Here is a 26,733-nt window from a genome sequence, read left to right as displayed (position 1 = left end):
ATTCTCCATCAATTCCACCATGTCATACATGCTAGTTGTGTCGCGTTTTTGACATATTATTTAAATAAAAAAAAATCACGTTCATTTTCACAAAAAGTGTAAAAGGGCCTCTTAGATTTCAGATTTCGGATTTCTGAATCAGATTCAGATTTCAGATAGCAGATTCAGATTTCAGATTGCATTGCAAATTTCAGATACTTTTAGATTCAGATGAAGATTTCAGATTCAAATTTCTGGTTCAGATTTCAGATCCAGATTTGGGATACCGTTTTCAGATTCAGATTTAAATTTCAGTTTTCAGCATTCAGGTTTTAGGCTTCAGATTCAGATTCTAGATTCAAATTTCAGATTCAGATTTGAGAATTCATATTATTGGAATCGAGACCATTAGAAAAGGTTAGATTGTCAGAGAAATTAAAGAAAATGAAAAAACTTTTTATATGGAAAATGTCGAAGTTTTTTTCATTGAACTGTGCTGGATTTGAACCCACAATTTGCGATTCTCTATGTTTGCAGCTCATGGACTAATCCAAACTTCTGATAATCACTTTAGACAAGTCTGGCAAAGATATTCCTAGGATTTGAAAAAGGATTCAGAGCTATAGACCTGGCCACTCCGGAAAATGATTCTTTCTTTTGAAAAAATAACATCAAATTTGTTCTTAGGTGTGCAATAGCTAACTTCACACGGGAAATCACCCGAGTCGCGAGGGTACGGTACCTCCGGTGATAAGACTTACCCGTACAACGGCTGACACACTACAGGGCATGCTGAGAATAGCGTGCGCACGAGAATGCTGATATTTGCCCATATACGAGATGCCATACACACACCGACTAGGGTAGAGACAGTAGATCAGGGTTGTCAGATGGTTTTTTAAAAAATCTGTATCGGCCTCATGAAAAAATCTGTATTTATCTGTATTTGAACTTAAGTCACCAAAAACTTCTATTATTGTTTTCTCTGTTACCTTATTGCTTAATATGCAATTTGAAAATCAGTTTTAATGATTTTAACGTATTCATTATTAAAAAATTGATTCATTTATTGATCTTAATCTAGAATGATAAAATGTTAGTTGTAAGTTTTTTAGTAATACACAGATAAAAAAAAATGTAACCCTACATTACAAGTGATTTTACATTTTAACACCAGCGCTGGAAGAAAATTGAAAAAGAGTATAGCATCTTGACCTTTTCAAGGGAAATTACATGTCAATGCATGCTGAATCCAGCGCCAGCGTCAGTTTGTCAATTTTGTTTTTACTCCTGTTAGATTCTCGTCCTGTTTTGCGTCGGCAACAGCTGTCTGTTTAATATTCGGTAGAATTGTATTAACTCATTAGAGGTAAAACAATTTTGAAAATAAGTGTGACTTATGTAACATATTTACACTGGTTTTATCATTTGCAGGAAATCGAAAAATTCTCGAAAAGGTAACAATCTTTGGAGCTCCAACTGTACAACCAGTCGTCGTTTTCATCCGTCGACGGGGGAATCAGCAAAAACTCGCAAAAGTTCGGGAGTGATCGAACCAAGTGTTGTTTTTTTTCAATTCCAAGTGTTAGTATAATTCAAGTGAAATAAATTTATTTCTCTGTACTAAAAGTGGTGTGTTTTTTTTATTTAGTAACCATCCCCTGTCTAATAAGATTCATGAGATGAGATAGATCATGTAAACCTACATGTAATAACAGCATTGAACGCTGACGAAAATTTACATGAAACAACCAGTATTATCGCACGCAAAAGGCCGATTCCTTTCTACCCATGCAGTTTCATGTAAATCTACGTTGATTTTTCTAAGTGTGTATGAAAATTATTTCTAATGAAATGAAAAAAATGCAATTTTGTTGGCCGTAACCTAACAACCTTAGGACCAAATTCTTAAAGTTTGTCACATTTAAGCATCATTTTGTTGAGCATCCTTTCATTTTAATACATAAAACTTTCAAACTATTTTTGTTAAATCGGAAAGCGAAATGCGTGAGATTTAGCTCAATGATTTTAAGTTATAATTCTAAAGAATTAACCAAATAACTATGAACGTGCTTCTGAATTCAGAATCTCATTTCTGGTTACTGAATTTTCTCAATCTTATTTCTAAAATCTTAAAATTCAAAAATGTAAAAAAAATTGAAATCAAGTTATGAATGAAAGTTAAACACACAATTATTATTGAAAAATTTGAATCTGATTCAATAACCTAGTATTTTTATTCTAGTATAAAAGTCAAACCTGGATATAAATATGTTATCAGTAATAAAAACGAAACTGGATTTCGAATTCACAAGGGACAGTCATTGTTGGTTCCTATGTTTAAATACTTAATTGATTTTGGAAGATTTTGGGTTCCTTATTTCAAATCAATCAGATTTTAAATAGAAATTTTAATATTTTCTTTTTATACCCAATAATAAATCTACATGAATACGAAGATTTTCAACCTTTCTGCTATCTTTCATTTAATCAATCATTCATATATCTTGCTTAGATATTTTAGTTTCAGAAACACAACGCTTTAAAAAATTGAATAATGTCTCTTTCTGACTTCATTCAAAAAAGTCTTTGCAAATTTGATATTTTAACTTATTTGCCAACCTAACCGAAGTCTACAAAACGTTTTGACTCATGCCTCAAGAAATATGAAAGATTGTTAATGGTTGTTCATTAAATGTAGGTCGAAATTTCCATTTCTGTTGAATTGGAATAAAAATGACCAAACGGAAACTTTTATCACTTTTCCACTCGCGGTCCTCGGGAAAGTCGACGACTGAATCGAAACTATTTTTTTTATATCTTTGTCATGTAGTTTGCCAGCACATAAATTTATGGAATGCTTTTTACAACCTATTTTTAGTATTTATATTTAAAAAAGTGCTTATATTGCTTGAAATTTTGTGCCATGTGTTATTGACAAAGGTTTGAAATCTAATTTTTAAATCTTTACCTCATTTAGGACTAACTACGAAAAATTTAGTCTTATAAACAACACGCCTGATGTTACACTTAGAAAACTAACTCAAAATCTATGAATACTCGACTTTTATTTTGCAGAATTTTGTAAAATAGTTATTACAATATTCTGCAAAATAAAGTCGACACATTAAGATAAAAATATGAAATATAATATTAACTTCAGTGATTGTCGAGATGTAACACGTTTAATAAATAAATTCTGTTGATAAAATTTCATCAATGAGTTAATTTCAAATCAGTGCATGGTCCATAAAGACAAATCCTTTTTGTTATCATAATGAAATATCGAAAATAAATTTCGAGAATTTTTTCCTGTATATATGATCTGAAACTCGTTTCAATAAGTGGGCTGGCTTAAAAAGATTATCTGTATATCGTATAAGAAATGAATTTGTTTTAAAATTCTAAAGTGTTCTTCTACTTTATTCAGTTAAAGAGTTTTGAGTTAAAAAACTGACGATGCAAACCGAATTGAATCTGAAATTAGAATTTTCTATATGATTCTCAATCTACATATTTTCTTTCTGAAACTCTCTTAAAGTGATAATTTTAAATATCACCCTACTTTATAGATATCAATCTTAAGGAGAAGAGATTTTATACTGATTTATTATCAAAATCTGTATACTCTGTTTGGAGGGTTATCATTCGCCATTGGAACAATTAAGTTATGCTGTCGAATAAAAGAGATTATTGAAGCTCCTACTAACCTAGAATGAGTTATAAGTATATGACTATAATCGTCCAAAAACTTACTTGTAGAAGTTAAAGGATAAATTATTTGTGCTGTTGCAAGCATTTGCCGTATACTGCAATTGAAAAGATAAAGGTTCAAAAAGATTTTACTCAGTAAGCCCAGGGAATCCGGTTCATCAACAATTGATTTTGATTTTTTTTCTGAAAAATCTGTATAAATCTGTATCATTGTTTGAAAATCTGTATAAAAATCTGTATCTGTATCGTATCTGTATTGACGTTGAAAAATCTGTATAATACAGAAAAATCTGTATATATGACACCGCTGCAGTAGATCTCTGATTACTCGGTTGTGTACCACACATCTTCCTTCTTCATTACAAAAAAAGAAGAAAAAAAAACCCACTACTAACCCAGAATTTATTTTTTTTTTATCAACTTTCTTTTATTTGATTTGATTTAATCGCAGTGTTTCCTCCCTCATATTCCCTTTGACGGAAAAGAGTAGTAGGACCACTAGAAAGATTAGTAGGAATTCTACTAGCCGCCTACTAGCCGTCCCATTGTTTTCTAGTGGAAAATGGCCCAACCGATACAGTAGAAATGACATTCCCGGTTCAGAATGACAGCTCTCGTTGACATCTGTCGGGGTTTGTTCGTGTTGGTGTCATAGGTCTATGTATGAGTGCATTAAAAAAATATTGCATATGTGTGTGTGTCAGCTTGCATGGCACGTGTTGCATTTACAATTATTTCATCATGAAAAAAAAAAATACATTTGCCCTTATTTTCACATTGTTTATTTTTGTATTTTCTAGCTATGAAATTAATACACTTTAATTATTTACATTTTTATAACAAATAACACTCACTATTCTGAAATTTAAATAAACCAGCAGGTCATAATTTTTCAGGCACATACATCCGGAACTATCTGAAATCAATTGCATTCATCCTTCAGGTGCTCATGGGGGTCACATTAGATGAAGGCCAGGCAAATATATCAGCATAGCAGCGTAGTAAATTTTCTCACGTTTGACAAAAAAAAACCGTACCGGGGGGATTTTTCCCCGAATATTCTTGCAGCCAGAATCGAAAATGCAGAAATTGACATCCGGGACACCATAAAAGAATTTGTTTACGGTGATTTTGGCTCGCTGAATGTTTCTGCATGAAAACCTGGGCATCATTCTCCGTCAAACTGAAATCATGTAAAATAATGAGCTCAAATGAAACTTTCAGGAATAATCAACCTACCTGAACGTTTGTCGTAGTTTCGATGTTTGTTCGGACATCATGAGATTCCTTTAATATCAGCAGCTGGCGCTTTTTTCACTCGCCCTCCTATCTCGTAACCAACAGATGGAAATCAGCAAACTGAAGTGGAAGCAAAATGGCCGATGAGGAAACTTAATTTTTTTCAGGCCTGCTTGGATGACTAACACTATTAATTAATTAATTAATCACAGTATTGTACAAGTAAAGGATAAAACATTTGATTAAAGTATGCTCGTGATTTAATGTGTATGGGTGTAATCGGTGCAACCAGCTGACTTGACTGGTGCACGTTAAAAGTAATAGCCTCAATTTATGGCATAGAACGCAACCCTACGCGCGAAATTTCTTTCTCTACTATTTATCACATTAATAGGGTTAACTGTTGGGTTTTTTTTATCTGTACCTTAAAACCTGTGGTATATTAGGGGATAGTTTTGCACAATTTTAAGTAGTAAGCGATATTCGTGTATTCTATCGCAGCAGCCCTGCCGACTCAACGAATGTAAACAAGCAACAGTTATTCGGAACTGGGGGAGATTCCAATTTGTATCATTAATTATGGATCTAGTTTCTCTGAATTAACATTTAATTTCTTTCAGTTAAATGGATAATGAGTGCTCATACTCGGCAAGATACGCTGGGACCCGTTTTTCTCGCGTTGGACGATCGTTCTCGACGGTGTCGTTGGAGCTCACATTGTGATGTCCATTACCAGATGCTTCCTCTTCATTCCGCCACGGATATACTTTTTTGGTCTGTGCCACATGACGCTGTAGCTTTTGTCCATCGGAGTCAATAAGTATTAAATTGCCATTATTCTCGGCCTCAACCGTGAAGCGTTTTGGATAAAATCTTGACTGTCCTTTCGTTTTAGATTGCCGCTCTATGACCACCGTGTCGCCCTTCCTCACTTTACATGGCCTTGCTCCACGCCGCTCATCCTCCCGTTGTTTGGAGCGGATTTTGAATTTCCGATCGTGACTGTCTAGAGTCTTACTCGTGTCGTGGTTACCTGGATAGCAGCTATCGCGGAGGACAGGTAATCCCCGCTGAATTTTACGTCCCATGTGAACTTCCTCCGGTGACATTTTCGTGGTGGAGTGGTCGGCAGCGTTATACGCGTCTACCGCGGCTTGAAGCTCAAATCGATAGTCGGTGTTGGAGTGCAGTGCCGTCGATATGGCCTTGTTCACAACCTTCATGAAGGACTCAACTAAGCCATTTTGTTGAGGGTAGAAAGGTATAGAGAATATTGTTTTGATACCACGAATATTACAATATTCTCTGTACTCCTCTCCATTAAAGGGTGGCCCGTTGTCACTCTTTATAGCCCGAGGAAAACCTTCCCTCTGGAAGATGCCATCGAACACCGATCTTGTGTGTTCAAATTTAGTTGATTTAACGGGTGAAGCAATCGCGTACCTTGAACGGAAATCTATTATGACCAGAATCAAAATGCCACCGAGTTTGTGATAAGGGCCGTTAAAATCGACCGCTATTGTGTCCCACACCGTTTTTGGGGCAAATGTTCGCTGCATGGGTGTGGGCCTCTCTGGCCTACCATTAATCGCGCAAGAGGCGCAGGATTTCACCCACTGGTCGGCATCTTTTGCCATACCCGGCCACCAGACTCTTTTCCGCAGTATGCTTTTGAACTTGGCCTCCAATGGGTGACCAGAGTGCGCTATTTTCAAAACTTTTTCTTGAAGATCTTGAGGTATAACAGCGCAGCCATTTCTGATCAAAATATCTTCAGTAAATTGCAATTCGTTTGCTACTGTTTTGTACCTAGATATGTTCGAAGGCCATTTTCCCGATTCAAGCGAGCAAATTACCTGTAAAAGTATAAAGATCGTTTATATTGAAATTGAATGAACTGATTTCATACATACTCGTTGGAGGACTGCGTCATTCTTAGTATGCTCTTGGATTTCTTCTTTCGTTAGGAATGCATAATGATTAGACTGTAAGTGGCAGATTTCCCAAGGGCTTACATCTTCATTGAATGCTTTATCCTCGCCACGGTATAACCGTGACGAGGGGTCTGCTATGTTATCTTGACCCTTTATATATTCGACCTCATAAACGTATGGGCTTAGACGCAATGACCAACCGTCTGCTCTCGTTAGCGCTCGTTTGGACTCTTCACGAGGTCTACTGATTATGAATGCCATACCTTGGGCATCTGTGCGTAACACGAAATGCCGGCCAGTGAGGAAATAAGAAAATCGCTCTACTGCCCAGACGGCTGCCAGGGCCTCTCGTTTGTTTTGGGGGTACTTCTTCTCAGTGTCAGTTAAAGCCTTAGAGGCGAAACTTATAATGCGTGGGATCTTCTCTGAGTTTTCCTGCACAAGCACGGCACCCAGCGCATGTGGCGAGGCGTCTGTATACAAGATAGTTTTATCCAATTCGGAAAAGAATCCTAAAGCGGTCGTACACTGGATGATTTGTTTTTTGACCCGGTCAAAAGCTGTTTGTTGTTCTTCACCCCAACTCCAGGCTTGGTTCGTAATTGCAGCTCTCAATGGTGCAGTCAGGTCAGCGAAGTTCTTTATGTGCGAACTTATAAAAGAAGCTAGCCCAAGGAAGCTTCTCAACTCCGATGAGTTCTTCGGACTCCCAAACTTCTCGATATCTTGTATTTTCGATGATTCTATATTGAAACCGTTTTTATCGAGACGGTGACCCAAAAATGTTATTTCTGTTTGGTCGAACTCGCACTTGGATTCATTGAGTGTTAGGTTGTTTAATTTGAAGATCTTTAGGACTAAGTCAACGGTATCTCGTAACTTTTCCAGAGTCGTAGCATAAACAAGAACATCGTCTATATAGACTATTTTATTATCTACGTTCTCTAGTATCCGACACATTTCGCGCTGAAAAATCTCGGGTGCACAGTTCACCCCAAACATGAGTCTGGTGAACCTGTACATCCCGTTATCAGCGGGGAAAGTAGTAAGGTCGCGAGACTCTAGACCTAATTCCAAATGATAATATGCATTCGAAAGGTCGAGTTTGGAAAAGTATCTAGCGCCATGTAATTTCACCCTCATCTCGTCCACGAGTGGTAGTCGAAAATACTCCCGTTTAATCGCTCTATTGCACGCAGAAAAAAGAAGGGGGGTCGGTTCAACAAAACGTATTGTTATTTTATTTTGTTTTTTTAATGCATATTTTTCAGTTGTTTTCATGAAAAAATCGATTGAAAATAATTACAAAATTTTGTTATTTTTGCACACTTATTTGTTTTTATCTGAAATCAAAATTTGGTTTATTTTCAAACGAAAACCTAGTTTTTTTTAATAAACGTGTAGTTTGAAAAAATGGGAAAAAAGAAAAAAAATATCGAGAAAATTGCTATTGATCTTAAAAAAACCATGGCGGAAACTGCTATTGAGAGAGTAGGAGACCAGCAGCAACAGTGGATTTGTAGAGGGCAATTACCCGAGAGTTTCAACCTCCGAAGGAACCGGCAGGAATAGTTTGTAAGGTAAGTTTTTTCACCCTTGAAAATCTAATGCTTATCTGCTAATCAGCATTTATTCAATTTCAGAACATGGTTGAACTTGAATCCAATGAATTCAATCCTTAGGAGCCGACGGCGATGATTCGGGAATCATGTCATTCATAAATGTGGATTTTTATCAACAGCAGCAACACCGGTTGGGCTGTTGGCCAATGATTTTGGAGGAGATTCCGCTGCTGCTGTTGCCTGACGAGGATGACTCGATTCTTAAGATTATAGAATTGTAGCATGTAGTAAGCAAAATAAGTTTTGAAATAAATTGATTAAAAAAAATGGATTATTAAAGAAAAAAGATCCGAAAATCAAAAAAATATTTGCTCTGATTAAAGAAAAACCAAATTATTTCAAATCATTAACTCCGTTATTTTTACCTGATCCCTTTCGCTGTTTTGAATCTCACATTATTTTTAGTGTTTACCCAAATTTTTTTTGTTATTTTGACAAGAATGGTGGATCATTTTCAAAAAGGGTGTATTTCGTTTTCAATCAAACGATAAGTTTAAATTGAATCGACAATTTTAGTCAGTGTTACCAGGAATATATTTGTGCATTTTCCCAACCAAAAATTTTATTATTTTCGGTCCAAACCTTATTGTTTCTAAAATAAATTTTTCTGCGTGTGGGAGCCCGCATGTTCACCACCAAACGGAAATTGGCTTTCCCTTTTGGTACTGCGGACAAACCACTAATCCATTGAGGGGCATGTGTTACCTTTTCGATTATACCACTAGCTTCCATTTCTTCGAGCCGTAGACGAGCAGCTTGACGATAAGCTGCTGGTATGTTGCAGTAGGCGTTCTTTACTGGTGGAACAGATCTATCGATACTGAAGTTTACGCGCACTCCTGGCATCTTTGGGAAAACCTTTGTTGCTTTGCATCTGTTAAGTTCTACTCCTACTCTTAGTAATCCCATGTCGCTAGCTGTGTCCCTTCCTAAAAAAGATTGTTTCCCCTCTTTAACTACAAGAAACTCGGCAGTTATAGTTGGTTTTCGAGATTCAACAGTCTCGATGGTGGCTTCAAGGGTACACTCGACATTCATGGGTTTGCTAGTAGCGTAAGCCTGAAGGTTACGATTGTTGAGGGAATCTTTACGAATTACAAACGCTTGCCCATTATACAATTCCTGCTCAAGCTTCTTCCAATCATTGCCTCCGATAACATTGACGTCAGCTCCGGAATCGATTAGGAATCTTATCGGAGTCGAGGATCCAACGCGACAGTCTATCAGGACATCATGTAGGGAAAGTGAATTGATACGCTATTCCGTGAATAGAAGAGAAAAAAATAGACTTTGTAAAATCTCTCGACATAGAGAGAAAATGATGTTTTTATTTCTAGACTTTGGCTACTCAAATTTATTATTACATTTTTTTTAATGTTTTACCTGTTCGTGTTCACTGTCCTCTTTCTTGGGACTTGTGTTTGGTCGTCGATCGTATCTCAATTCGTTTACTCGATTCAACCTGCATGCTTTCGCAAGATGTCCTTTTCTTGAGCAACTGTAGCACTTTTTATCCAATGCTGAGCAAATTCCATTTTCGTGGGAAGATCGATCTTCGAGGCATCGGGTGCACCTGTATCTGCGACTAACGTTTGAATTTTCGAAAGTGCTGCGGCCTCTACCAAAGTTGCGCCTGTCGGCATGTTGATATCTCTTGATAGGCGTCTCAAATTCTCGAGTGGACTCAACTCTGCGTTTGTTATGGAAACTTGCTTCACAGCCTGGATAGCTGCGTACTGCCATAGCATTGTACTCGACAGTCCGGGTTTTTAGCTCGGATTGGAAAGCCTCCGCACGGGTTGCTGATACGACGATTTCGTTTGTATTCAACCCGTATATGCGAGCTTGCTGCTTAACTTCCTGGTTACGTAAGCCTCGCATTAGCTGTGCTCGTACGAACACGTCCTGGTCCGATTCGCTATAGCCGCATAACCTAACCTTCTCCGATAATCTCGCATGAAATGCCATGGCAGACTCGTCTTCATCTTGCTGCATACAAGAGAAGGCCTCATGCTCCGCTGCTGGATCAGTCATGGACTTCAGATACCGATCGATATTTCCCACAAATGTTTCATAGCACTCTTCGGTCTCCATTGTAGGCTTAAGTTTTGCGGCTCTAACAACGCCTTTTAGTTCGTCTCCCATATACAACATTAACAAATCCATCCGTCGCTTAGGATCACGGGCATTGAGTAGGGTAATTGACAACTGGAAGTCCTCGATAAATTTCGTCCAGGCTTCCCACATTTTACTCGCGGGAACATTTTTGGGAAAAGGTTTTATGTCACATTTGATGCTCCCCTCGCCGGCTGGTGGATTAGCTCTCAAAGCTGTTTCGGGATGAATGTTTTCGTGGCACCTGTTGGAATTTCCCATTTGTTGGATTACCTCCTCCAGCTCACGAATTTTATTCTGCAATTGAGTGTTGACGTCTGTTCCGTTTTCATTGTAATAATGGGCGTACATGTCTTCGGATTGATCCTCAGACTCTGATATTACAGGCGCACGTACGTATCTTCCGCTACACTCTGGATGAGATTCTATTTCGGCAATTTTTGTTTCGTCTTCACAGGACGGGGCCCGCACGTACTTTCCTGCCATTGTTATTAGCTTCCTAAAATGGTGGGCATTATGCCATTGTCATTTCACAATTATGCACATAGTATAACTCTGGAAATGTACTCACCGGAAAACAAAATTGCTTATTCTTGACTGCCAGAAATGATCACTTTGACTCTTTTCTCAAAATTGTCTGCTGCCTGAAACTTTAACGCTCAACTGGTCGCTTCAAAATGTTTCCAAAACGGTACTTAAAACTTTTCTGCTGCGTGAACTTAGACGCTGGACTGATCACTTCAAAACGTTTTCCAAAATGGTTCCACGAGAAGAAAAAAAATTCTTCTACCTGAAACTCTTTTGACACAACTACTTATGCATACTCAATTGCACATGAAATCCAGTCTAGCAGTGTGAGTTTCCTGTCGCTGGATCTTTCCCAAGTGTGCTCCCGTTTCTCTTTTCGCATCATGCTGGAGGGATGTTTTTTTCTTCTGCCTGAAACTCGATTTACACAACTACGAATGCATACTCAATTGCCTCGCTTGTATTACATGAAATCCATTCTAGCAGTGTGAGTTTCCTGTCGTCGGATCTTTCCAAAGTGTGCTCTCGTTTCGCTTCACGCTTCATGCTGAAGGGATGTTTTCTCTTTCACTCTCCATTAGGTAACCGAAGTTCGTGCTCTTTCACAAAGTTTGCTCGCATTCTCTCTGGTAAGCTCTTTGCTCGATAAATTTTCTAAACGCGAGTTTTCAGGTGTGTATGTGTTTTCCTTTCGTTGCATGCCGACTGTCAGAATACTTGTTTTCGGAACGGACTCTCAGCACGTTTTCCTCTCTGCTTTTTCAGTTCGCAAAAGCGGACTCCCTCTCACGCTTTTCCAGTTCGCTTTCTTACCAACTTTCAAAGCGGACTCCCAACACGCTTATTCGATATATTCGGGAAGCGGACTCTCAACTCGCTTTCTTATCATTTTCTATGGCGGACTCCCAACACGCCTCTCTTCAATACATCTTTAAGCGGACTCTCAGCTCGCTTTTCTAAATTTAACGGAGCGGACTCCCAGCACGCTCTATTCTCTCAATATCTGTCTAACCGACTCTCGGCACGCTTTCTTCTAGGATGATTGTTTCGTAGCCATTTTTCCGTGGAACAAATCCATATTTTCTTCTCACGAACGGGTGATTTCCCAGATTTGCGAAGCCATATTAATTTGCCTGTAAGTTATTTCTACAAAAAAAATCGTCCTTTCACGGTCGCCAAATGTGCAATAGCTAACTTCACACGGGAAATCACCCGAGTCGCGAGGGTACGGTACCTCCGGTGATAAGACTTACCCGTACAACGGCTGACACACTACAGGGCATGCTGAGAATAGCGTGCGCACGAGAATGCTGATATTTGCCCATATACGAGATGCCATACACACACCGACTAGGGTAGAGACAGTAGATCTCTGATTACTCGGTTGTGTACCACACATTAGGGACATGAATTATGGCATTATTTAGGAGAAAGATAACGTTTACATCCATAATATCTTCCGTAAAAAGGATGGTATGGATAGGATTTTTGCGAAAAGGCAAAATTAGTCATAAAATAACTACACAGAACTGCTAGACAGTGTACTGATGTTATGAATTTAAAGTTTATCCTTTAGCTAAATAAAGCCATAAATCATTTCCACAAGAAGAAAATGGATGGTATCTACAATATAAAAATCATTTTTCGGAGTGCCAGGTCATAATCGCTCTGAATCCAATTTAAATACCTTTGTCAGAAATGCCGGAAGTGATTATCATAAGTTTGGATCAGTCCATTAGTTGTAGACATATAAAAGAATACGATGGAGCTTAATTTTATGACAACTATCGTCTTCTGAGAGCAAATTTATTCTTTTCTCGTCAAACGATTCAAATTGGAAAACATTTTCACATTGAGCCTTTTCTCAATTTTTTTTTATAGAAACTGAACATTCGAGCTTCCAGAACCCTTAATACGCAGCTGTGTTTTGCTGTCAAACCAAAAAGGGCTAACATCAACACATAGCAACAGGTGAAGGCGAATATTTTGGTTGTTTTGGTTTTGGTTTTGCTCTGTGATGCATGCGAGTTTCTCATAAAATCGAATCAGTTCTGCCGATGAGTTGTTGAAAATTGTTCTGTCGTAGTACTAGGTAAAGGTTATCTCATATTTCGACATTAAAACTGTAGTTCTAGCAATGACGATGTAAAATTTATTTTTAGTTGCAGCTGCACAAGAGCGAAAACGTGCGAAATGTTCGATCCGGAGAAGCACGGCCTCGGTCGTGATTTCCGGCTTACCAAATTTTCTACGCTCCGTGGGTGAGGTTCGAAAATTCCCCAAGATGTCCTTGACCGGCTTCTCCGGGGAGTGTATAGCGATCAGCTAGCAGGGAGCAGTAGAGATGATAGTAGCATAAGTGATGATAACGTTCAAGATAACAGCAACAAGGAGGGTGTTGGTAATGTTTAATGACAAACAGGTACGAATGTGTTATCGCTTTACTAACGATGGTTCGTTCTATTTTTAGGAATTGGTTTGGATTCTTCGGTTATTCCACTGAAGCTTGACTTGCAACTTGTTCAAACGGTGGACTTCTTCTATCCATTAATCGATGACCCGTATCAACTCGGACGGATTGCGTTGGCCAATGTAGTTAGTGATGTCTACGCAGTGGGAGCTCTCGAAATCGATGAAATTAAATTGATCTGTTCGGCGCCAACTGAATTCAGCGACAATGAAAGGGACGTGGTGGTTCCCTTGATCATTAAAGGGTTCCAAGATGCGGCTCGAGAAGCAAAAGCACGGGTCAAGATTGGTAGTATCGCTCTTAACCCTTGGTGTATCATCGGAGGAATTGCCACGGCTGTCTGTCACAAATCGGAACTGATTCTGCCTTATAACGCACAAGAAGGTGATTCTTTGGTCCTAACCAAGCCCTTGGGAACTCAGCTTGCCACAAACGCTCTCGTTTGGATGACCGAAGAGTCAGATAATTGGAAAAAACTTTCCGACCACTTGAGCGCTAAAGATGCAGAAGAAACGTATCAAATTGCGGTTGAATCGATGTCCCGTTTGAACAAAACCGGTGCAGAACTGATGCACCAATTCGAGGGCCACGCTGCAACTGATGTCACCGGATTCGGTTTGCTCGGGCACGCCTCCAATTTGGTAAAGTTCCAGAACCGTGATGTTGATTTCGAAATCCATACTCTACCGATTATCAAGAATGTAGTTAAAATTGCCCAAGTACTTGGTCGGAACGCCAAACTGATGGCAGGAACGGCCGTTGAAACATCTGGCGGGTTACTTATCAGTTTACCTTCGAGTAAGGCTCGTGACTTTTGTAAGGAGTATGAAATTCGTAGCGGAAAACAAGCGTGGATTGTTGGAAAAGTTGTTGCCGGATCGAAAACCGTTCGAGTTGATCCAAATCCAACGCTCATTGTTGCTGAATAATTTTTGTTATGTAACTTAAATCTACCCTTGACATTGTTAGACCGATTGAGTTGAAATGGGACGTATGAAGCTTATTTTTAAAGGCCGATAAAGCTGGTAAATTTGTCGAAGTTTTCCCTGATCTCTCCATCTTTCAAATAATGGTTTGGGTGGTTTCGAAACGTTAAAAAAAAGAGCGAGATAAACAGTAACATGCATTTCAAAAAAACTATTCTGTATCTATGTTTTTTTTAATTTAGTGAGAACTTCCATGTTTTATTTATAATTTCTTTCATTTAACGTTTTAGGCAGGTTTGTGGAAGCCATATTTTGCTTGTTTTCCTTTTGGATTTTAAGACTTTTTGGAAAAAATTGTGAAGAAAATATAAAGGGAACTCCCAAAATAAATAGAATTCAATGGCATAATCAACTGCTTGGAATAATATTGTTCTTCAGTTAACTACTAGCAAAAAAATTTTTTTTTAACGGAATAGTGATTTTTAACCTTATGCTTGTTTCAAATAAAAAAGCATTGAAAAGATTCAAAATCCTTTTCAAAGTTTTGTTGAAGTTTATATTTAAAGATAATTAGTGTTATTTAATCTAAGCGTGTAAAATCTTTGAGTGAAGTTAGCCCTGCACTTCTGCATTAGTGATGCCAGCAACTTTGATTATTTTAAAAACTTTAAGGTTTTTATGATTAAATTAAATAAAAATTTTATTTCCGTATGTTATCTCATTTTGGTTTCTTATTTATGTTTAAGACTTTGTTTTTCTGAAATTTATTTTATTTAGGTAATGTCCACATGAAATGCATTGTCATTAAAAATTTGTTCACCCGCATAAATCAGTATCATAAAATGACCATTCCTGTAATCTTTATCCCAAGACACTATAAAGATTACTCTAATAGTAATGGATTGTAAATGGAGGATTAAATAAATAGTATTGGAATCGTTTGGACACACTCAACGATACAGTGAACGGGTCGTTAAGTAGAGTTATGATTAAATGAAGATTCATTTTTTCGAACCAGTTCCATCATACGTGTTATCTTTTTCTAATGATCCACCGATAAAATGATGACGATACAGCATATCTTCATTCAACAATAAAAAGATTTATGGATTTTTGTTAATTTTAGATAATTTTAATTCGATTTTCGGATACAATGAAAAAGATTTACTCCGTTTTAAGCATTTATTTCATTCGTAGTAATTGATTTAATTTTACATACTTTTTATCTTAAACTGAGGCTCAGTATGCATTTTCTGGATGTTGTTTGTAGCACCGTATGCAAATAAAACCATGGGTTTTGCTTGCAATGATCGCGGTTTTGGATTTGACCATCTCGAGGAAGTGGCCGCTCGATTTTTGGGAACATCATACGGATGCCGGTGTTTTTTTTTTGCTGCTGCTGCACTATCGGCTGATATAGATTCACACTGCTGCTGGTTTTGTTTCCCGCTGCTTTCGGTAGCAGGGTTCTTCCTCCAAACCTAGAACAATGTGCGGTTAGGAAAAATCATTAAATTCTTCATGGAACAAAATAAATTTGGTCTGATTTAACTTACCTTTACGCTTACGCTCGGCTTGAATTTGAAAAATTTACACGAACAACACTCCTCGAAGAACTTTTTTTTCAAAATAATCTGACCGTGTGTTCCCTGACAGCAGATGAATTGGAGCGTGTTGCAAAAATACGCAACTTATTTTGAATACCATTAATTGTATCTTTCAGAAATGATTTTTTATCATTTCGGCGCGTTGCAAAAATTACCAATTTGTGTTTCAGAATATTAATCGTATCTTCCAGAAATACTATTTTATCCTTTCTAGCAACGGCACGTCTAGTCAAGACGCATCAGTGAACGTTACTATTAATGTAATCAGAAAGGAATAATTCAAACGATTTAGAGTATCGTATCAACCTATGCGGATTCATTTGATGAACAAAGTTTTGAACACAAAAGTAATCAAACCAGATATCTGCATAATATTGGAAAACAAATACTACTGGCAACACCGCCCTGGATTGACAGCTGGCAGTCGATTGAATTTTCCATTCGTGTCACCATCGGCAGCGAAAATGTTGAAATTCACAGTAATTTTTTAAAATTTACGGTGTTACGCGTTGAAAAAGTTTGTTCCTCGAAGGTATTCGTTCTCTAGATTATTGCCCCCAGATATTTCAGGTAAAATATAGTGGGGAGAAGTTAATGTTTTTCTAAAAAAACGTATTGTTTTGGTTGGGTGCCTGAAGTGGGTGTTAATGACTTGGGTGTGAATTTCATCAGGAAAATTGCTTCACTTCGGTTTTCTTTCATTGGATTATCTATTCTAGTGTTCCTCAAAGATAAGCTTCAACGTTAAAATTAGGAAAAAACATCCATTGAAAACTGGTGACGTAAATTTCTTCCAGCAAGTTTTTCCAGCATTATTCATCGTGTTTATCCAGAGACTAGGAACGTTTCGATATCCAAACATTAATGTGTATCCCAATTTCCTATTCATTTCAGGTTCTGACTGTGGAGTAATAAAAAACCCTCATCAATATGTCTTCGTCGGCTATCTTCATTCTGGATGCCAAAGGGAAGGTTCTGATTTCCCGGAACTACCGGGGCCACATCGATATGGGCGTGATCGATAAGTTTATGCCCCTGTTGATGGAGAAGGAAGAGGAAGGCCTTATCACGCCCATTCTGCAGACTTCGGAGTGCACCTTCGCCTATGTCAAGACCAACAATCTGTATCTGGTTTCGGTCACCCGGAGCAATGCCAACATAGCGCTGGTTTTCGTGTTTCTCCACAAGTGTGTTCAGGTGTTTACGGAGTACTTCAAGGTAATAATTCCTAACATCTTTTATTCAGTAACCTATTAATATATTTTTGTTAATTTTAGGAACTGGAAGAGGAAAGCATCCGGGACAATTTTGTCATCATTTACGAGCTGATGGATGAATTGATTGATTTCGGCTATCCGCAAACGACGGACAGCAAAATCCTGCAGGAGTACATCACCCAGGAGGGTCACAAACTGGAAATCCAACCGCGCATTCCGATGGCCGTCACCAATGCTGTTTCGTGGCGTTCCGAGGGCATCAAGTATCGAAAAAATGAAGTGTTTCTGGATGTAATCGAGAGTGTGAACCTGCTTGCCAATGCAAATGGAAACGTACTTAGGAGCGAAATCGTTGGAGCAATCAAAATGCGGGTCTATCTGTCGGGCATGCCGGAACTTCGGTTAGGGTTGAACGATAAGGTCCTCTTCGAGAGCACCGGTCGTGGCAAGTCCAAATCGGTGGAACTAGAGGACGTCAAGTTTCATCAATGCGTTCGGTTATCTCGATTCGAGAATGACCGTACCATTTCCTTCATTCCACCGGATGGCGAGTTCGAGCTGATGTCCTATCGGCTAAACACCCACGTAAAGCCGCTGATCTGGATTGAGTCGGTCATCGAGCGTCATGCCCACAGTCGGGTTGAGTATATGATAAAGGCCAAGTCGCAGTTCAAGCGACGATCAACGGCCAATAATGTGGAGATCGTGATTCCCGTCCCGGCCGATGCCGATTCACCAAAGTTCAAGACCACCATTGGAAGCGTTAAATACGCACCGGAACAGAACGCCATCACTTGGACCATTAAATCATTCCCTGTAAGAAAATCGGAACAAATACGCATTTTGTAGATATTTTAAATTCGTATTTTTTTTTCTCTTCAGGGTGGCAAAGAGTACTTAATGCGGGCCCATTTCGGACTTCCGAGTGTAGAGTGTGAGGACAGTGAGGGCAAGCCGCCGATTCAAGTGAAATTTGAAATTCCCTACTTCACCACGTCAGGAATTCAGGTACGTATTCAAATAAACATTCGCATAGGATTTATACCAACTTATATAAATTATTTTTATCGATTCTGTCACAACTCTGATAAGACTAAAAGCGTACATTTACTGAATATGTTTTGTTATTGCTGGCATCTATTGTAGTTTATTGATTTACTTCCTGTTGGAAATCCAAAAAAATCGTTTTTTTAGATTTACCAAACTATAAATTTAAAAGAAACCTGTTGATTCTGAAAGCAAAGCAACATTTGATAACGATCGCTCATTACGGGGACTAGTTATTACATGAGTTGTTTTTTTTTTTGTAATGGTCACATTTAACTGCCGAAGTTGCGTAAAATGTTTATAATCATAATTTTTTTGTGATAATTTTAAAAATAAGCTAGGAGCTGTTCAATGCTTAATTTGTTGATCAAATTAAACTGAAATGCATATTTCTTCTTCTTCTCTTTCTCTGTCAGTCTTGTCAGAATTAGAGCAAGTTCACTCGTGTTGGGAAAAAGTAGTAGAACTATAGACACTTGTAGCACATTTCGAAAATTTAACCATGCAAAAATGTTTTCAAGATCTTTGGGCGTTGTATTTTTTTACAGCACTGTTTCTATTTCAGCCGTATGTGATAGAAATATTTCTATTTTTCCATCACAGGTTGCAAAAATAAAACAAGAAAAAAAACTTGAAAGCCGCAGATCTTGAAAATGTTTTTGCATGGTAAAGTTTTCAAAATGTGCTAAAAGTGTTTAAATTTCTACCACTTTTTTCCAACACGAGTGAACTTGCTCTTAGAGATAGTTTTTTGATACAAATGCATCATCTTTACGCATTAAAAAAATTACAGAGGTTTTAGTTTTTTACCTCAGCAAGGTTTTGAAAGGACACATATTGAACATTTTCGTAGATGACGGAAAGAATTAAAGAAACATAAGCTATCAAAGAACGAAAGAAACATAAGCCGTAAATATTATGAATTTTTCGAAAAAGATACAACGGCTCACCGGCAGGACTTAAACCTGCAATCTCCGCTTCAGTACAACGGCGCGTTAGCCAATTTCACCACGGTGAACGTGATGAAACCGACGAACCCGAGCAATCGAGCTCTGCCGATCAACTGCTGGACCTTCTATCGAAAACACAATTTACATCCCGCATGTGATCTTTCCCGCTATTGATCTCTCTTGTTTCTCTAACCCCACCCATCGACTCGGGATTTAAGCCGAGCGAGCACATGGTCGATTGCTTCGGGTTTGCCGCAACTTACGGTCAGATGTAGAAGCAATCAGTGCTGCTCAAGGTTCCGAGCAGACCAGTTACACAGGGAGGTTGCTCTGTTGAAATCAATACTGATGTTATGAAATCGTTTGGTACATCTTTGTACCTGAAAATAATCACATTTTCGAAACGATTTCATAACATCAGTATTGATTTCACATATTGAAAATATTTTCTCTTTCAATTGATTTAACAAATGAAAAAATGATTCGAATTTAAAAATTTTAGCTCAGTTTCAGTAGCTTGTTTTCAAAAGTTTAGTCGATGCAAACGACTCACAGACGTAAATCTGTGTGTCATTTATTAGGTCTAAAACTTCTGAACTGATCAAAATAATCCACTGATATGCGGCAGTATTTTGGAACAAGTATCCCTCCCACCGAAACTATTGTAGACAATCGTACACAATAAATATAAAACAAAACATTACTACAACAATCATCAAGTGATTTTCATAAACTGCGATACATATGGAAATTTTAGGATGGCAAAACTTTCACATTATAGCAGAACATTTTCTGTTTTATGGAAAAACTGTTCCTATACAATAAATAAATAGGTAGATTGCTGAATATGTATTATAACTTCGGTTGAATCTTTTTTTCATTCATTCGAAATTTATGAATTTGCCTGATTCGCACCACATTATATGATGTGCCCTTTCCATACGCATGACTCTAAAAGTATGTAAACAAGCGGTACACATGCGACATCTGCGATTTTGAATCAGGCACACGAAACTTACCAGAACTGTCAAGTTGCCAGGGGGTTGGCTGCAACTGAAGTGCTGTTTTGAACCAAAACTACTTAATTTTGAGTTTAAAACAAGGAGCGTGTATTATGAATTAGGGAAAATTCATTATACGTAGATGGAAGCGTTCGACCTTTATTCCTATTCAGCAAGAGAAAATGCGAGAGATGCTAAATTATATCGTCCGATAAACATGTTGGAAATACGGGAAAACTTCTGCTTTTTATTGAGTCAGAAGGAATGATGATCGACGAGCAGTCTGGATTTAGAACTCAACGGAATCTGCAGTAAATTTGATATTTCGATATTGGAAGATCAATATTGGAAGCGGTAGAAACACAGTTGCAGTATTTTTAGGCGTCAAAAGAGCTTTTGAAACAATTGATCGGCTAAAGCTAGAAGAACTATTTTAAAGAATAGGTATCAACTGAAAAGCTGGTTTAAGGACTACTTAAACAACCGAATGCAAAGAACAAAATATGGTTCATCTTATTCGCGATTTCGAGAAAATAATCTAGGTCAGTGCTCAAAGCTGTTGACATGCTTGGGTTAAAGTGAAATAATGTTCCATTCAATGTCTGCATTTCACGTTTCCATCATTGCCCCCAATCGGTGAAAATAGCAATCTGTGACTGAATGTCGAAAAAAAGTTACTCTAATTTCCTAAATGTGGACTTTTGAAATACTCAGTCATATAAATTTGGAGATTATTATAGAGTTGAAATTGCAAAAAAACTTTTTTTCTGGGATTTAATGCCTGTGCGTTATTTCACCTCTACAAACAATTCTGTATCGATTTTTGAATACGGCGAATGCGCCAAATGTAAACAAATCCAGATTATCATATAAACGTGTTAAACTCTCTATTTCACATCCGAAAATATGATCGTCTTTTCACGTTTCTTGATTTAGCATCGTGAAATTTAATTTTTCAAATAAGGCGAATAGCATTTTTTATGAGTATCCAATTAGGGGTTGGCCCTTTCGCCTTATGATACCAGGGGCCAAACGTCATTTTTGTTTGTCAAATTTCCTCACGAACAAAAAGGCCGATAGTAATTTTGGGATCAAAAAAGGACATTTTAATTTTAAAAATCGGTTTTGCAAGGCTAAATAACGCAAATATCAGTGAATAGGTGATAGTAATCAGCTGAAAATTGTGCTAATTGTGCTTTTTGAATCAACTTGGATGAGTTTTCAAGCCGAAACTTGCCTGAAATTTGCTGTTAAGGTGAATGAACCAAAGGGCGAACTGGATTTTTAAAGGGCGCTGGCATTTTGGCGAATCAACAAAATGAGCAATCAAAGAGGCCAAAAATCCAATTTGTTCTTTTTTACGATACTATCTCGGAAAAACCTATATTCAACTATCGCGGAATGAAATTACGTTTATTTGAAAGAAGTTTTGGTACTAAGTTAGGAAAATGATAAGATACAGCGAAATAGGCAATAGATTATTTTTTCCTGAATCTTCGAATGAGTTTTTCTCAAAACAGAGGTCTTGGCGTATTGGCCCTTTTCAAAAATCGATATCGAATTTTTCTTCCAGGCCTACCCAAGTAACCATAAGCACTAAAACATAGCCCTTAATCAACACTATATTCCCATATATAACTCTGTATTAATGCTTGTTTTGCACTATATGCGTATATAATGCAGATTTAATGCTAAAAAGGCGAAATAGCGGGCTGATTAAATGCTATCACAACATAGCCTTTAAAAAGCATTACAAATGCTGAATTAGAGCACCATCAAAACGTCATTTTTCGCAAGCCGTATAAAAGCATTAACAATGCATATAGAACACCTTTTGTTTATTTAATTATTATTTTTTGAATAATTAAAACGAACAAAAATTAAATAAATAATTATTATCTGCAATATCAATCAACCTGCTGAATGAAGGAGGATTATGCCTGCTTAATGAATTCTTCTGAGTCTCGAACCGAGGATCCCGCAGCAGCCTTTATCTCTCCTTGCGCCTTTACCATTTCGACCACTCTTGATGCTGATAAGGTGGGTGAAAAAATCCGTACTTCAAGTACTGTTCGGGTCACACCACTTCTAATGCTTATTAACTTTAGAGCTACTCTATATGTGCATATAGTGCTATTTTTAGTGCTAATTTTCTTTATTGCTTCTATGCATTAATAATGCTTATATAAAACAAAAAAGCATTATGAATGTTGATTTAATGCCAACTTGCATTAGAAATGGTGATTTCATGCTAACTTGCATTAGAAATGTTGATTTAATGCTGATTCAGGGTTTTGGCTTAATGCTTATGGTTACTTGGGAACTCTGCTATATACACAGAGCATGGTGACTGGAGGCTGTAAGAGGCGCTAGATATTTCGTTGAACACTCCAAATCCCGTTGATTCCTCTATCAGGGACCCATCGGTAAAGAACATTTTTTCAGCATCGACGTGTCTATATTTAGCTTCAAAAATTTGTGGAATCAAAAGAGGACGGTGCGTGTCCGGGATTCTGTCTGTTATGAAACTATTACAAAATTATCAAAATAATTATTCGTCGAGAAATTTTATCATTCGGACACATCTAACGATACAGGGTAGTCCCATTGAATTTATTTCGCAAACGTCCAAACACTAATGCTTGGAATCCGACAGAAAACTATTTCAGCAAACAGGTAGATTCCCAAGCAACCAAAAGTCTCATAAAACAGGTACAAAAACGCTTACTCAGCCCCATCATTGATATGAAGTACGTTCTATGCAGCTCAAAATTTAAGTTCTTATTGATACTTTCAAGTTCCAAAACAAGTTTAATGATCTTCTATTCAGCTTCCAGCAGCCTCTTAATTCAGCTTCCAAAAAATCGCAAAATTAGCAAAAAAAATTCTCTCTATCTCAACTGGACCGTTGGCTTCGGTTCATATCACCTTCTCTTGATTATTTACTGTGTTCTATACCGGTGCCGCCATGATGCCACGCGCCGGATTTCAAACTCGACAAATTGCTCAATTGCTTCTTTCCTACATTTCCTACATATATCGCATCAGAATGGTCACTCATGTACAAAATTACTTATTGAAAAAAAACTTGCCCGGCTTGGGGATCGAACCCCGACCTTCGTGGTGAGAATCGAACACGCTACCACGAGACCATGCCTAGATGTTGTTCTAACTGAAACTAAAACTCGAAGAGGTGATTTGATTTTGAAAGCACATCAATGAACTTTTTGTGAATATCAAATCCCGTTTGAGCACTTTTGTGCCCTTTATGTGACTTAAGTCCCGTATAACGTACGTATAGATCACTTTTGCAGCTTTCAAGTTCGTTAATGAGCACATATTGTTCACTAATGGGAATTGGGCAAAACAAGTCACAGACAACGTACATATTAATCACTTTTGCAACTTTCAAGTTCATTACTGAGTACATAAAGTTCACTAAAGGGAATTGGACAGTTGATTCTCTTTGTCAGCCAATATGTAACTTTTAATGCCTTCATTCAAGTAAATATGTGACTTTTGGTTGCTTGGGTTGGTAACTACATTAGATCATGAAAATTCTAATCGAACTGCTTGAGTCGTTTGTTTACTGTCACAAACGTTGTGGATTGAATGAGTGTGGAGTGAATGACGAAAGCAAAAATTGTATTCACGGTTAATATAAAGTTCGTCTAGGCTAACATGATTCAATTTCATCGTCTTTCGAAATACGTGGGGAAGAATTTTTTTTTCTCTCATTCATGCCTTACTGCGATCAACGAATGTGGTTTTTTTAGCACTGATCTAGGTGTCCCATAAGGAAGTGTTCTTGGTCCTTTGTTATTCATATTGTAGGGGAGATAAGGGCATAGTAAGCACTCTCTTTTCCACGAAATAACAAATTTTCTCAAATAAATTTTCATGAGGAACAGTTTTGTAGGTTCCTATAGTATTATTTTTTCAGCAAAAAAAGAAATCTTCTTATCATCTTTACAGAAATATTTAAAAGCTTCTCAAGTGACAAAAATACTATAATTTTTGAGCACCGGAATATAAGTTTTCATGATCTTTAAATAATCTTGTTTTGCTTTCGTCATTCACTCCAAACTCATTCAATCTACAAACTCGTGACAGTAAATAAAAAAACTCAATCAGGTCAATTTTCATGATCGGATGTACTTTCTATTCTACCAGACAACTGAAAAAGTTCTAGCTATGCCGTCTAGACGTTTGCGAAATCAACTTAACTCGACTACCCTTTGGCTGTATCATTAAGTTTGTCCGTATGATTAAATGCCTCTAAAACGATTATTTTAATTGGTACCTTCTCAATAGACTATGTCCTAGACCTGGTTAAAAATAATGGGAATCACCGCAATGCATTGTTTGTAGGGAATTAATAACGCCTAGGTGTTTCGAACTCTATCATGATTTCTGAAATTAGATGACTGAGTTTTTGAAAAGTTCACATTCATTGTTCCTCAATTTTCACCATTATTAAAATTTTTGATTTTCCACTATAATCAATTTTAAAACGCGTTCTTTACTTTAACTTGTTGACTCGGGGCGTATAGAGCACATTTGATCGGGGCACGGTGAACATTCTCTGCCGTAGAATCTAGCAGCGAAATCAACTCGATGAAGTCAATGAATTATAGAGCTACAGACTAGTCTATATCTGACGATTTAGCCTATTGGTAAGATGCGGGATAGGGATCTTAGGCTAACAACCTACTGCTCCCGATTTTTAAAATTGTTACGGAATCCGAAAGAAATGACCTACCTGGAACTTTGGCGACGACTTTAAGCATTACAACACGGACACGAATTGGAACATGGAACGTTTTAACCCTTGCCCAACAAGGCAAGCTGGCTCAACTTGCTAGAGAAGCTAGCCGCCTCAAGCTAGAAATTCTGGGACTGAGCGAAGTCCGTCGGCCGTACACTGGAGAACACACAAGACACAGTCCGGGCAAGTCCTGCTTTACTCTGGCATACGAGGAGAACATGCTACTCGGGAACGAGGAGTTGGTTTCCTATCAAGCCCGTAGGCCCATGCGGATCTCATTAGATGGGAACCGATAAACGAAGGAATAATCGTAGCCAGATTTAGAACACGGGTTAGAAACCTTAAAATGGTCCAGTGTTATGCGCCAACCGACGTTGCCGATTTGCAGGAAAAAGAGCAGTTTTACAACAGTCAATTGAACAGCGTGGTTGAGAAAATTCCGAAGGGTGACATTCAAATCCACTTCGGTGACTTCAACGCAAACATTGGCTCCGATAATCAGGACCTTGAGCGCATAATGGGCCGCCGTGGTATAGGACAGTTGAGCAAGAACGGAGAGCTGTTTGTAGAATTTTGTGGCCACAAAAACATGGTGATCGGTGGATCGCTCTTCCCCCATCGATAAGCACATAAGGTTACTTGGGTTTCCGAGATGACCGAACAGTAAATAAAATTGACCACATCTGCATTAGCTGAAAATGGACAAGGAGCCTTCTTGATGTCCGCAACAAACGAAGCGCAGACATTGCATCTGACTTTCACCTCGTCCTTGGCGAAATACGACTGAGAAAAGGGCATACGTTGGACAGCTTGAATCCAGAGCCTCAGAACTCCCGAAAGACGGAACGGTCGAAGAACAGTGGTGTGGAATCAAGAATGCCTTTATCACGACGAGCCATGGTACTCTCGGTAAAGTTTGTGGAAGAAGAAGGGAATGGATGTCGGCCGCCGCAGCCGCCTGCGGAGCTGGAAAAGGCAGTTAAACGAGCTTGTAGACGAGACAAGAGAGCCTGGACCGCAAATGGAGATATCCCATTACTTTATGATAAATCTCGCCGCCTTAGTGGTGCAAGGACTAATGCAAGAATGCCGCTGAAAGACCGAGCAGGTCAGTTATTGACCGATCGAACAGATCAGCTCAAACGATGGACTGAGCACTTCGAACAACTCTTCCGAGTCACGAATAGCGATGGCCAACAGAACCCTCAGCTTGATGCGCCAACAGTAAGTCGCATAAATGGCGTCAACTCGGAAGCGCCCTCGCTGACTGAAATAGAAGCGGCAATCAAGGACATGAAATCCAACAAAGCGCCTGGAATCGATTGCATTCCTGCTGAAATGCTAAAAGCCGACCCTGCCTTGTCAGCACAAATGTTGCACCGTCTTTTCGCTGACATTTGGGATACTGCAACATTCCCGGCCGACTGGATGCAGGGTATCCTCGTAAAGGTCCCGAAGAAAGGAGACCTGACAGAGTGCGGTAACTGGCGTGGCAAAACTTTGATCTGTACAACCCTCAAAGTACTCTGCAAAGTGATCCTGAACAGGATCCAGGAGAAAATCGACGCTACACTCCGACGGCAACAAGCTGGATTCCGATCCGGACGATCATGTGT

At 38.2% G+C, this 26,733-nt stretch overlaps 3 protein-coding genes across 3 annotated transcripts in view; 2 read left to right on the top strand and 1 right to left on the bottom strand.

Annotated features, from left to right (window-relative positions):
- Window positions 1-5,552: 5,552 nt before the first annotated feature.
- Window positions 5,553-7,826, bottom strand: LOC129743044 (uncharacterized protein K02A2.6-like). Its single transcript, XM_055734986.1, has 2 exons — window positions 6,846-7,826; window positions 5,553-6,788 (listed from the first exon to the last, which is right to left on the bottom strand). Exons 1-2 carry the CDS (start codon window positions 7,824-7,826, stop codon window positions 5,553-5,555), a joined length of 2,217 nt encoding a protein of 738 aa, XP_055590961.1.
- A 5,275-nt stretch (window positions 7,827-13,101) lies between these two features.
- LOC129746417 (selenide, water dikinase 2) lies at window positions 13,102-14,741 on the top strand. The gene is made up of 3 exons (XM_055740064.1): window positions 13,102-13,223; window positions 13,294-13,532; window positions 13,602-14,741. The coding sequence occupies exons 2-3, from the start codon at window positions 13,325-13,327 to the stop codon at window positions 14,528-14,530; spliced, it is 1,137 nt and encodes a 378-aa protein (XP_055596039.1). The 5' UTR covers window positions 13,102-13,223; window positions 13,294-13,324; the 3' UTR covers window positions 14,531-14,741.
- Window positions 14,742-16,546: 1,805 nt separating this feature from the next.
- The window catches only part of LOC129743043 (AP-1 complex subunit mu-1), a 10,971-nt gene continuing 784 nt past the window's right edge, over window positions 16,547-26,733 (top strand). The window contains exons 1-4 of the mRNA XM_055734985.1: window positions 16,547-16,704; window positions 17,029-17,352; window positions 17,412-18,167; window positions 18,234-18,359. Coding sequence (XP_055590960.1) covers window positions 17,065-17,352; window positions 17,412-18,167; window positions 18,234-18,359 — 1,170 coding nt within the window. The 5' untranslated portion in view covers window positions 16,547-16,704; window positions 17,029-17,064. The remainder of the gene's footprint in view (window positions 16,705-17,028; window positions 17,353-17,411; window positions 18,168-18,233; window positions 18,360-26,733) is intronic.

This window comes from Uranotaenia lowii, chromosome 2 (assembly GCF_029784155.1).
Source record: "Uranotaenia lowii strain MFRU-FL chromosome 2, ASM2978415v1, whole genome shotgun sequence".
Classification (NCBI taxonomy): Eukaryota; Metazoa; Arthropoda; class Insecta; order Diptera; family Culicidae; genus Uranotaenia; species Uranotaenia lowii.
Note: the sequence above shows the minus strand (reverse complement) of the source record. Positions and strands in the feature narration are given on the sequence as shown.

What these genes read in the sequence shown, in the direction of transcription:
- LOC129743044 (XM_055734986.1), bottom strand. Translation starts at nt 7,826, where the DNA reads ATGTGTCGGATACTAGAGAACGTAGATAATAAAATAGTCTATATAGAC. An exon ending in ATGACGCAGTCCTCCAACGA is followed by an intron (nt 6,789 to 6,845) that starts GTATGTATGAAA and finishes ATACTTTTACAG; the next exon opens with GTAATTTGCTCGCTTGAATC.